The sequence below is a fragment of the Saccostrea cucullata genome, unplaced genomic scaffold (assembly GCF_032062105.1).
Source record: "Saccostrea cucullata isolate Sc308-1 unplaced genomic scaffold, CSIRO_AGI_Scuc_v1 ctg7984, whole genome shotgun sequence".
Taxonomy (NCBI): Eukaryota; Metazoa; Mollusca; class Bivalvia; order Ostreida; family Ostreidae; genus Saccostrea; species Saccostrea cuccullata.
The window spans coordinates 1-13,955 of record NW_026927118.1 but is presented as its reverse complement, the minus strand read 5'-3'; the positions used below and the strand labels follow the sequence as shown (position 1 = coordinate 13,955).

General features: G+C 33.4%; 1 protein-coding gene across 1 annotated transcript; it reads right to left on the bottom strand.

Moving 5' to 3' along the window:
* Positions 1-10,712: 10,712 nt before the first annotated feature.
* Positions 10,713-11,147, bottom strand: LOC134273514 (uncharacterized). Its single transcript, XM_062755713.1, has one exon. The coding sequence runs from the start codon at positions 11,145-11,147 to the stop codon at positions 10,713-10,715; it is 435 nt and encodes a 144-aa protein (XP_062611697.1).
* Between the last annotated feature and the right edge of the window lie 2,808 nt (positions 11,148-13,955).

Genomic DNA, 13,955 nt, shown 5'->3' with positions numbered 1-13,955 from the left:
GGAGAAAGGTTTTATATAGTATTGAAACGACAGATACATTTGATATTACTGATTTTGATTAAAAATTTTGTGTATTTAAAGGTTCCAATTTTTAATTTTTTTAAGTATTCACATCTGATTTGAACTTATTCACTTTAATGCACATGAATTAAATATAATTGTTTAAATTAAATCGAATTTGCATTACTTTTCGAAAATATTGTTTCAAAGAACTCATTTAATTGCTCCTTCGTTGCTGCTATATAATTTTGAAGAATTTCCGCCATAGAAAGGGAGGTATGAGTGTAATTTGGATTACCACCTACATAGTTAAATTCCAGTTACTTTGATGTAAATACAACTTTTAGAAAGCTGTCATTTTGGCATGGGTTTTCTCTGTTTGTGAAATGTTTTACGTTCCTTTAGATAATATTTCATTAATACGCTGTTATAAATTTTAAAACTAAAAAACCGACACCGATGTTTTCGTAGAATAGCGATTAAAAACAATAAGATGAAGTGCGTATTAAGGAAATACATTTTCATGCCAGATAATTTGTTCTCACACAGACTCTCACATATACCACTGTTTTCATGTTTGGTCATTTTTAAAATATTTGTTTTTAAATTGGTATTGCTTTATCTTCACAATCTTTTAATATTAAAAAAAATGTTCTGACATACTCCATGTATGTTCGTGTAATTGAAATACATTTATATTCACAGAGAAGTTTTTTTTTTATAACAATCCAGTTAGCTCTTAAAAGGATGCTGTGTGAAAATCCACATTTTATCAACATTGATATTATTCCTGTGAAACTGGAATTTTCACATGGGTAAAGGTGCCATGGAAAAATATATTACAAATTTGAAGATGAACTAGAGGTACTGTGAGCAGTGAATTTTATGGGTATGATACATGAGGCGTAACACTCACTTAACCTCCCGATCAAAGATTTTATATTACACCATGTTAAACTCGCAGGATTACTTTCAGTACTTTGATATACCAATCACCCAGAACTTACGGCGTGATATGACGCACTCTCAGGTCATAAACTTTTCTTTGTATTGAGTACATATATAAGTTTCAATGGCTCACATTTAAAGTTACATGGAAATTATGATAAACTTTTCTGCCAGTAAACGTTCAGAAAATAATGCAATAAGACATTTGCATATTCTAGGCCAAGTATTGACATCCAATCGTTTTCCATTACGTTTAAATTTAGCTTAGAAAAACTTTTATACTTTTTGCCAGCGAATTTAAACTTGCTTTTGTAACGACAGAAAGTGAACCCCCGTAGAAATTTTCCCCTCTCCCACCACATCGTCAATATTTTTTAGTGGAAATTATGACCTTTGGGTAATTTTTCTCGGTGTAGATTGTAGTTAATATATGAAGATAACGAGACATATTAAGGGACAAATCCCTCGGCTCCAAATTTTACGACTTTTTTTTCTTAAAAATTCCAAACATTGATTTTCAGCAACAGCTATAACATTCAATTCAAATAAAAAATAGTTTGAAGTATGAAGCGTTGCTTACTTTTTTCAGAAATTAATAATATGTCAAATCATGATTTGAAGAAAATTTGATATGGTCTTTAGAAAGATCAACTATTTTTAATCTCACAATTAAATTAGAAATATGAGGTATATATAAAAATAATATTTACTCTCATACCTATCTAATTCTCTTTAGAAAACATACTGGAGCGATGCTTTTTAAATCAGAATATCAAATTGTTTTCTGTGCATGTAAAATAAAATGTATCCATATACAAGAGTTATCGTTCCATTATCGCCCTTGAAATTCTTTTTTAATGAAATAAAATATTAATTAAATATTTATAATCAATTCTGCGGCTGTTATTTCTGTACAATTAAAAGACTTGCACGTTTGGAGATAGATTTTTTTACTTACACCGTTTAAAGAAACTGAGTATAAATGTTTTAGGTAAACTATTAAAAATAATTTATAAATATACTAGCAATAGAACTAGAAATCAACCTCTGAACTATGATTCAGGTTTGCTTGAGTTAACAATAAAATGGTCCTAATGATAGAGATCTGTAAACTCTGGCATGGCAAATTACTGAATTTCATGACAAAAAGTCTGCAGAAAGTTATCTTTCTTATCTGTAGAGTTATCTCGCTTATCAGAGTATCAATGAACCTTAAGGGGGGACCTATGTCTGAAAGGTGTGTTCCCATTTCGCCTAAACTAGCTGTGAAATACAGGTAAGAAACAGTTTAAAAGTACTAAGGCGAAAAAGGAATTTTTATGCGCCCGAATCTAAAGATCCAAGGCGTATATTGTTTTTGTCCTGTCTGTCTGTTTGTCTGCAAACTTTAACCTTCGCTATAACTTTTGAACCATGAAGGGTTGAGACTTAATTATTGGTATGAGTACTCCACTAATTAAGCTCTTTCAAATGACACCAAGGTCAATGACTTTGTGACCTTGACTGTGACCTATATGCTAAAAATAGTTTTTTCTGCAAACTTTAACCTTCACCATAACTTTTGAACCATAAAAGATAGAGACTTCATATTTTCTATGCATACTCTACTAATTAAGCTCTTTTAATTGAGTCCAAGGTCAATGATCTTGTGACTTTGACAGTGTCCTATATGCTAAAAATAGATTTGTTGAACATTCACCATAACTTTTGAACAATGAAAGATAGATACTCCATATTTGGTATGCAGACTCAACTAATTAAGTTCTCTCAAATGACACCAAGATCAATGACCTTGTGACCTTGATTGTGACCTATATGCTAATAAAAGGTCCATGGGCCACATCGCTCACCTGAGTAATTTGGGTGATGCAGTTCTTTACTAGATTCCCCCTCTTGCTATACCTATCATGCCCCACTACCCCCTTCCCTTTTATAATTTTAAATTTTTTAGAATCTACACTAATCAAGGATGCTTTCACATAAGTTTCAGCTTTCCACGTCAAGTAGTTCTTGAGAACAAGATTTTTAAAGATTGGTTCTATATATTTCTATGTAAAATTTGGATTCCCTATTGTGACCCAACCCTAAACCCCAGGGTCATGATTTTTATAATTTAATATCTACAGTACTCAAGGATGCTTCCGCATAAGTTTCAGCTTTCCTGTCCCAGTGGTTCTTGGGAAGATTTTTAAAGATTTGTTCTATATATTTCTATGTAAAACTTTGATTCCCTATTGTGGCCCCGCCCTACCCCCGGGGGTCATGATTTTTACAATTTAATATCTGCGCTACCCAAGGATGTTTCCACGTAAATTACAGCTTTCCTGGCCCAGTGGTTCTTGAAAAAAAAGATTTTTAAAGATTTGTTCTACATATTTCTATATAAAACTTGGATTCCCTTTTGTGGCCCCGCCCTGCCCCTGGGAGTCATGATTTTTATAATTTTATATCTACACTACTCAAGAATTCTACCACATAAGTTACAGATTTCCTGGCCCAGTGGTTCTGGAGAAGAAGATTTTTAAAGATTTGTTCTACATATTTCTTTGTAAAACTTGGATTCCCTATTGTGGCCCCGCCCTACCCCTGGGGGTCATGATTTTAACAATTTAATATCTACACTACCCAAGGATGCTTCCACATAAGTTTCAGCTTTCCTGGCTCAGTGGTTCTTGAGAAGAAGATTTTTAAAGATTTGTTCTTCATATTTCTATGTAAAACTTTGATTCCTTATTGTGGCCCCACCCTATACCTGGGGTCATGTTTTTGACAATTTAATATCTACACTACCCTATTATGCTTCCACATAAGTTTCAGATTTTCCTGGCCCAGTGGTTCTTGAGAAGAAGATTTTTTAGTGACCCCACCCTATTTTTGTCTTTTCTTGGCTATCTCCTCCTGGAAGGGGACTTGGTCCTTCATTTTTACAATTTAAACTTCCCTTCACCCAAGAATGCTTTGTAGCAAGTTTGGTTAAAATTGGCCCATTGGTTCTTGAGAAGAAGTCGAAAATGTGAAAAGCTTACAGACGGACGGACGACTGTGATAAGAAAAGCTCACTTGAGCCTTCGGCTCAGGTGAGCTAAAAATATTTTTTTTAACTTTGTTGCCCTCTAGCGCATAGTGTTTCACAAACACATATTGTAATATTTGTAAATATTATTACTAGGTTGATATTAAAATGTAAATGATTAATTTTTTAGATTGAATTTAATAATAAATGGGAATTTATGAATACTGTGAATGAAATGATAGGTGAAATACCTAAAAATTCGTTATGCTAAATACATGTATATTAAATCTTCATCACCTTAATCCACCTGAGAGCTTACTAAGGCGAAAAAGGAATGCTAAATTTTCCAGTTAAGGCCAGATGGGAACAAACCGTCCGAAAAGTCTTTGTGTGAAATTTTCAAAACTTTGGCATTTATCTCCTGGCTTCTTGCTTTACATTTTAAGGCATTAAAACAAATACCTCTATACGCTTATTTTTAAACAAGAGCACGTGCAAAAACAGTGTGAAATCCAAAAAAATGATTATTTAAAGACATTATTTTTCTACAGAAATATATAGTTCTTAACACATAAAAAGGATGATTGAGATGTAATTTCAAAATAGATTTAGTTCATGTAATTATTTTCTAAGTAACCGAAGACTTTTTATGTGTATCTCATATTTCGTCGATTCTTGACTACATCTCTGTCTAGGATTTTGAGCAAAGCTTTTAAAGCATACAGATTGAATGGCATCACAATTTTTAGAATTTACATTATTTACAAAATATCTTAACTTTTTCTGCCAAATTTTACGTTTGTTTTGTTTTATTTATGGAATTATCAACATTTTGAAATTGCCATTACGACGCTTCTGTTACCTATCTACATGCGTTTTTCACGTTATTAACGGAATAGTCAAATTGATATCTTTGACAAATTGAATATTTTTATCAAAATTTTTGTTGAATATTATCAAGTATACAAATATCAACCGAATGATACATAGTTTTCATATTATGAATCGTTTTAAAATTATCAAAAATAGCCCAAATGCCGCTGCAGTGGTCATTTTTCAGTTGACATTTTGACACCAACACCGTGCGCGACATCATCAGCATACTATTGACGTATCTTTTCAAAACTGAAATTGCTATGAACTATCAACCAACGACTTGTAAACAGTACAACATATTAGCTGAACAAATACGGACCCTCCAAAACATTAGAAGTGGTATCAGGTGCCATGGAGTTGTGAGCATCCCCTACCGGCCGGCCACATCCACCGTGTTTGGGAAATAACGGAAACATTTGTCGACAAATCCGTGTGACAATAACGGCTTAACAATTAATATGTAAAACGCCAGTCAGCATTTGACTTAATGATGAATTGTTTTTCCTGACAAGGTCTTTTTCATTTTATTGGCGCTTTTCATATTGCCCTTCAAATTTGTAATGAGAGATTTCAACATTTACCTTATATTTTGTGATTCTTTGTGTAAAGGTCGATTCAATATATAACGGTGAGATTGACATAATATAAGATGTTTTACTCGAAAAAGACCTTAATTGTAATCTAACAATCAAGCTCTTTGATAAACGTGGTGACATAAACTTTTCAATCGTCAACTTCCCTTAATTATATAATTATATACTTTCATCATCTGAAATGCGTTTATAACTCTCAGTTCATAGTTCATTTGATACGCAAAAGCATATTCTACGATGAACAAAATTTAAAACAATTAGAGCTTTTCAAAAAAGCTTACCGTCTTTAGCAACAATTTTAAACAGTAAACAGATCTACACTTAACCATAGGCACTTGGGGTATGGACCCCCCCCCCCTTTCCATTTTTTTTCTTTTTAAATCTGGGTTCGATTCACCTTTTACCTATTTTTCTATTCTAATATGCACTATTTATTATCAAAAATGCAACTCTTTTGTCTCTACAAGCTGTTTTTAAAAATGCCGTTTTTCACTGATACATATAAAGAGAGAAGGCTTGCAACTCTTTTTAGTCATTCGCCTCACCTCGCTTAAACTTCGCTCGATTATTTATCTAAATCAGAATAAAACATGGTATATGCATACATTAATAATTTTGTTATACATTTCTCTTCCTTTTCATATTTCCAGTTAATTTTATATGCCCCCGATTTGTAAATATTTCGATGAAATCGGGTAAATTTTGTTCATGTGCATCAACCGGGACGGAAGTACCCGGTATTTTCGGGCGTCATCATAATGTGTAATCTTATTCGGAACATTAAATTCGAGAGAGATTAAATCCCGAATTTTCTCTTCATGTAATATGTAACAGTAAGTTCGATATATAACTAGAAAGCTGTAACTAGTAGATTCTGATAGATACAGATTCACTTTTAACACACGATATAATTAACCAAATGTCATAATATTGTTTTTACAAATCCTGGATTTTTTGTAATACAAAACATGTGTAAAATAGAGTTATCGTTCTTTGGTACTTCCGTCCCGGTTGATGCACATGAACAAAATTTACCCGATTTTATTCGAAATATTTACAAATCGGGGGCATATAAAAATTAACTGGAAATATGAAAAGGAAGAGAAATGTATAACAAAATTATTAATGTATGCATATACCATGTTTTATTCTGATTTAGATAAATAATCGAGCGAAGTTTAAGCGAGGTGAGGCGAATGACTAAAAAGAGTTGCAAGCCTTCTCTCTTTATATGTATCAGTGAAAAACGGCATTTTTAAAAACAGCTTGTAGAGACAAAAGAGTTGCATTTTTGATAATATATAGTGCATATAAGAATAGAAAAATAGGTAAAAGGTGAATCGAACCCAGATTTAAAAAGAAAAAAAAAATGGAAAGGGGGGGGGGTCCATACTCTTTATATGTATCAGTGAAAAACGGCATTTTTAAAAACAGCTTGTAGAGACAAAAGAGTTGCATTTTTGATAACATATAGTGCATATTAGAATAGAAAAATAGGAAAAAGGTGACTCGAACCCAGATTTAAAAAGAAAAAAAATGGAAAGGGGGGGGGGGGGTCCATACCCCAAGTGCCTATGCACTTAACAGGCCGTATAATTCTTTTGAATTTCTTGATTTTGTATTTCTAAATTAGCTTTTTAAGGGCATTAGCCCTACCATGGTCGTCGGTCGGTCATCTCCGTAAACTTGGACTGGCCGAGAGCTTTCGGCAAGCCTCGGCTGATTCCCATTCACTCTTCAAACAAGAAAGGGGGAAAGAATAATAACAAATTGTAAAGCCTGCAAGCAATAACTATCAAATTTATTATAATGAAATTAAAGAGACCTTTTTTATTTATTGCTATAAAAAATTTCATATTATCAAGAAATAATTACTGCTGACTTTTTTGTTCGTTTTGTCATTTTGGAAATCTTGGAAAATTGTTAAGTCGTACGAAAAATAGATCATCAGAAAATTATCTCCCTTGCCTTGACCAGCATTTCAACCAATGAAATAATTGAAAATTTTCTCATCATGCAATTTCTACCAATCACAAAAGAGAGGAAGTGGATAGTCCGAAGACTGTAAAAAACTTCAACTATACAATACCGTCTTCCAAGGAAGACGGTAACAAGATAAATTATTGACAAACAAGTTGATGAAACAGGTACATCAGCAGTCATTATCTCAAGTTCTATGTTCGATAAAATGACCTTGTCAGCAAATAGAATGGTTGTAGGATTAGGAAACATGAACGATTCTGGAATTGTGTTTTAGATTTCAAAATCAAGGTACATTTATTGTTTGGAATTTTGGAATCAAATATAGTCAATATGCATATTTTCTAAATTAATTATGTGTGGACGTCGACTTGAAATGTGATCAGATAGAAGCCTGAATACTTGTATGAGTTGGAAGAATATTACTTTGTGTCAATTCATATGTCGGCTAATTTAGGTTTGATATAATTGGTGATTAGGAAACTAGCTCTAGTCATTAAATTATCATGCGTATAGATATGATATTCTTTTTATTAAGTAACTTCCTTGCTGGTTTGTCGCTTGACATCCAACGTTTTTCAAAAATGCTTTTTCTCTTGTAATCAGTTATCTTGTTTCCTACATACTTTTCAGTTAAACCTCACATAAAGTGTAATATAATGCTTACCTCTCTGAAAGGTTGCAAGGTCCAGTTTTGACCTCCGGCTTTCTTTAACTACCTTATTGGCTGCAAAAAAGATAAGTAATAACACAAACTTTTATATTAGTTAAACTGCATAGTATTCCACGATTAATACATGTATAACTATTTGATTTCAATTTCAATTGTCAATTAAAAATGTACCTTTCTGTTCATCCAGTCCCATCTCTGCACTTAATGTTCTCATGGTGTCCTTTGCTATTTTCCTCACTTCTCTAGTCATTGTATCCCTTCCCATTGCTAGACAAGGTAACCAAATTCGGTAAAGAAAGAACAACTATAAGTTGTAATATTATTTTTCTCATTTACTAGTATTCCAAGCTCTCTAAATGGCTCAAACTTGGATCACATGATCAAGTATAAAGCAGAATAAAGACAAGTGAAACTATTTATAGATTCTGAAATGCATATCAACTTGATGTTTCTAAATAATGGGATAATTTTCTGATAGCAAGAGCTAATGCAGTGGATGACTTTATGTTTCTAAAAAACAAAACTTAAACTCCTAAGTATAATTCAGATGTTCTCTAATACAGTAATTGCAAAACGTAGCAGTGCCTTGAATAAGGATCTACTTTACGTAAAAACGTTTCTCAAAAATCAATACAATACATTAAGCAAGAGGTTCAGGGGCCATATCGCTCACCTGAGCAAAATCGGAATTATAGCAGAACTGAAAAGATTACTGAAGGGGGGAGGGGCTTGAATTTTAAGAATACTTGAGTATTCCTTCATATTTTTACAGTGTATGGCTTTGCTGTTCTTGGTAAAAAATAAATTTAAAAAATAATTTTCGTCCTATTTATTACTTCGTAATAATTTACATGTTTCCCCATTGTATCCCTCCCGAACTCGGGGTTTATGATTTGAACAAACTTGAATCTACACAACTGAAGATGCTTCCAAATGAGTTTCATCTTTCCTAGGCCATTGGTTCTTGAAAAGAAGATTTCAAAAAATTCCTATATATTTCTTTGTAAAACTTTGATCGACCATTGTGCCCCACCCTACCCATGGGGGTCATGATTTGAACAAACACTACCTAAGGATGCTTCCACATGATTTTCATTTTTCTTGGTCTAGTGGTTCTTGAGAAAAAAGATTTTTAAAGATTTTTCCTATATATTCCTATGTTAAACTTTGACCGGCCATTTTGGCCCCGCCCTACCCCCAGGGTCATGATTTAAACACACAATCGAATCCACACTTCCAGAGGATGCTTCCACGTGAGTTTCATCTTTCCTGGCCCACTTGTTCTTGAGAAGAAGATTTTTTTTTTTACAAATGCCTTTGATTTTCACTATTTCATAATTATCTCCCCTTGTTTTGAACATATTTAATTGACAATATGTCAATATCTTCCATTAGAAGAGGGTGTGGCCCTTCATTTGGACAAACTTGATTTCACTTCACCTAAGGATACTTTGTGGCAAGTTTGGTTGAAATTGGCACCGTGGTTCTTGAGAAGAAGATTAAAATGTGAAAAGTTTACACCGCCAACAACGACAGACAATGGACAAATTGTGATCAGAAAAGCTCACATGAGCCTTCGGCTCAGGTGAGCTAAATAAGCCCAAATGTGTGTAGTAAATAAAGGATATTACCAAATTATTATTATTGAATTTGATTAAACTAATTTAATTTGAAATAATGAATTCAACAAATTTGTTATAACAGATTAAAATCGTTATAACAAATTCAAAGAAATTGTTAGAATGAATTAAATTCGTAATTATAAAAAATTCGACAATGCGTTATATCAGATTCAAAAATATTTTTCGGTAGGTCCTAAATGGGCTTCCGTACATATGCATTATAATGTGCATTATAATGTGCATTCTTTTGACTTTTACCGGTCACGGTAGCCTAGTGGTAGAGCGTTCGCTTCGTGATCGGGAGGCCCGGGTTCGATTCTCGATCGCGGCGCCGCGTCATACCTAAGACGTAAACAAAGGTAGTGACTGTTCCTTCGCCAAGCGCTCGGCACTAGAAGTGAAAGTCACGGGTAAAAACGTAGGTCCCGTGTCACGGTAGGCGTTGGCACGATAAAGAACCCTCACTGCTCAATGGCCCTTAGTGCCGAGTATAGGTCTAAATTTGAAGCCCTTCACCGGCATCGGTGACGTCTCCATATGAGTTAAAAATTCTCAAGAGGGACGTTAAACAATATACAATCAATCAATCAATCAATCTTTTGACTTTTGTTGAGATTTCTATACACATATCCGAGTTTTCGAACACAAATCCGCCAAGGATCGAATCACGAACGATTTTTGTTACCAGTTTTATGGTGCAGTTTCTTTTTTTTACATATTAAATATATTAAAGGCTAATTTTCGAAATTAAAAATACTGAATTTAAATGTTGATGTGGATAAACAACTAGCTGTAATCTTATATTAATTATGCAAATATGAAACATTTTGGGAATACCAAGTCAGCAAACTGAGAAGATGCTTATTATGTTATGTATACATATTAATTTTTAGACAATATTGAAATGTAAAGGGGGATGAAAGTAATCTCTATCCTAATGATAAGGATCTATAGTTAAAAGCATTATTTATTTAATTGCATTTTCAGAGAGAAAGAGCATGAATTTATCATCTATAATTGCTCTGAAAAACATTCCATCCTAATGATCCCTCCCCACAAGATTTACTAAGCCATACTTTGCAACGGTTCCACCTTGGAACCCTGATAAATATTGATTGGTCTCTAAACGTACTCATCTTGGCTGCTTCTTCTATATTGCTGCTACTCTGTTGAATTACTTTTTCGACTTCTTCTTTCAAACCCAGCAACTGATAGTAATCTGCCTCCTTCAAAATTTTATGTAGATCCTCTTTATTTCTTGGCAGAATATCTGCTGTAATATTTCCATCTCTGAGATAATTCAGAATATAATCAAAATACTTGGGATCTCTATCAAAGAAATGAGCCCCGTCAACCATAACAGGATCATGGCGTCCACTGAAACGGATGGCTAGCATGGAATTTGGATCTCTCATCAGAGTCGTCTGATAGGTTTCAAACATTTTCCCTCCAACCTTTATTTTTATAACTTTATCCTTGAGCCTGAATTTTGAAAAGAGTGCCTTAAAAAAGACAAAACAAAGCATTTAGAATAAAATTAAAGAACATGTTTTTGGTTTCGAAGGTAAAATCATTATTCAAATGTTTATATGTATAATGAATGTTGTATTAACTAGTATTTAAGAGGATGTTTCTCAAGACGGAGTCAAAATGTAACCATAAAACTGGAAAGATCATGCTGTGAAATAATAATAAAAAAAAAAAACAGCAAAATTGTCTACTTTTTTTCATCAAGTCATACATAGGGGTATTACAGTCTTAGTGTTAGCTCTTTCAAAAATTAGACGCATTCCAAACACATATGAATTCAACTAATAGTACAAGAATTGTGGTCCCCCGCTTTTGGTGTCTTTGTGGGTGACATGTCATTTTTTATAACATATTGTGTCAAATATGAACTCCCTATCACGCGTCCTCTAGAAATTATCACCGAATTTTTTTTTTTTAAAAAAATAAGATAATTCGTGAAAGTCAAGGTCAAAAGTTTTGTCCAAGGATAAGTTTTGGAAAGGTACATGTAGGTCAAATTCCACGGTCAAAGGGTGAAAGTTGTTAGTTTGTTAAGAAAGGTCTTGTCACAAGTATTACATATGTGAAGTATGAAAGTTCAAGCCTTTACCGTTCAAAAGTTATAACCAAGGTTAAACATATGTCAAGTTTGATACCCAAGTCCTTACCGTTCAAAAGTAATGGCCAAGGTTAAAACATTATCATAAGTATGAAAATCTCCAAGGTCAAGGTCAAAAGGTCAAAGTTATTGGTATCCAATGACAGGTCTTCCCACAAATAGCACGTATGTGAAATATGAAAGTCGTCGTATCTAAGGTTCAAAATGTATGCCAGAGTAAAAGTTTAAAAGTATACACGCTATAACTTGCCCCAGTTAAAATACGATTGGAAATTGATACAATTTGTTTATCAATAAACATGATAAAAGTTACGAAAATACTGTAAATTACACCATTAAAATTAAACGCGTTACAAAGTTATCAAATTATAATTATTCATTATCCTGCAAGGAAAGAAAAACAGCTATTTTTAAATAAATCTATCACGTGACGCTGTCGCTACTTTTAGATTGATAAACACACGTGGCGTAAAGAAAACAATGTAATCCGTTTGAGATACTACTCAGTTTTGACGTGGATACTTAATGGTACTTTACCTTTTAATGTATTTCAGTATCAACAATCTTCTATGTTATGATGCATATTAACCTTACATTATTAATTGTTGTCAAAATGCAACATACCTCGTTGTCTGTGATTTCCCGTGGACATGTGTTTCTATATATAGGCCTACTGTTTACGCACTTCCTTTATCAATATTCATGAAAAGACTGAATTCTTAATTCCTAGATATTGTTTAATTGTTTTGTTATTACAACGACATCTATAGTACAATTTTGTGGAAAGTGTTATTTTTTATTATACATCATGTGTTTTAAATCATTGATCATTTTGTTTCAAACAAAATTCGGCGTTCATATAGCGTATATGACTTTAAACAAGAGGCCCAGCTAGGGCCACGCGCTTACCTGAGCACACTGGCTAGGAAAAAGCAGATATCGGATAAAAACTGAAAGTTTACTGCGGTTAGAGGAGGGCATATATTTTAATCTCCAGGGGGTTATGATTTGAACAAACTAGAATCTACACTACCTGAGGATGATTCCATATAAATATCACTTATCATGGCTTTGAAGTACTTGATAAGAAGCTTTTAGAAAATTTCCCTACCTAGTCCTATGTTTAACTTTGATCGACCAGTTTGGCCCCACCCTACTAACGGGGTCATGATTTGAACAAACTTGTATCTACACTGCCTAAGGATGATTCCACATGAGTTTCATCTTCTTCTCCACTTCTTGGCACAGTGGCTCTTGAGAAGAAGATTTTAAAAGATTTTATTTTATATATATTCCTATGTAAAACTTTGATCGGCCACTGTGGCCCCACCCTAGCCCTAGGGGTCATGAGTTGAAAAAATCTGAATTTACACTACGTGAGGATAATTCCACATGAGTTTCATTTTTCTTCGCCCAGTGATTCATGAGAAAAAGATTTTTTTTAAATGCCATTAAAATTTTCACTAATTCATAATTATCTCCCCTTGGAAGAGAGCGTGGTCTTTCATTCGAACAAACTTTGACCCCATTCACCCAAGGATAGTTTGGTTGAAATTTGCCCAGTAGTTATTGAGAAGAAGATGCAAATGAGGAAAGTTTACGACGACAACGACGACAAAGGACAAATTTTGATCAGAAAAGCTCACTTGAGCCTTCGGCTCAGGTGAGCTGAAAGGATTATGTTAAAGCGGGTAAAATTTCAAGGTCAAAAGGTCAAATTTGGTGGTACCCGAAGAAAGGTCTTGGTACAAGGAAATACACACGTGAAATATGAAAGTCATAGCTCCACTGAATCAAAAGTTATGGGCAAGGTTAAATTTTTTGTGACGGACGGACAGACGGAGGGACGAATGAGATTTAATGTTCCATCGCTTTCGCGAAAGCGATGGACAAACAAGAAGATGGGTGAACACGACAGAAGAGAAGAGAAAAGTGTGACAAACATGAAGGTGGGAAAAAAAAATCTTTATTATATCAAAATTGTCTTCGTTTTTTCATCTTACATTTAAATATACTCCATAAGTTGCAAAAATCTCTCAAAGATTGAAATTATTTGCCTATGAAATAATATACACACACTAAAGACGGCAAAAAGTGCCATTTTCGACACATTTTTTTTCGA

Coding starts and splice junctions, on each gene's coding strand:
- LOC134273514 (XM_062755713.1), bottom strand. CDS start 11,147: ATGTTTGAAACCTATCAGACGACTCTGATGAGAGATCCAAATTCCATG.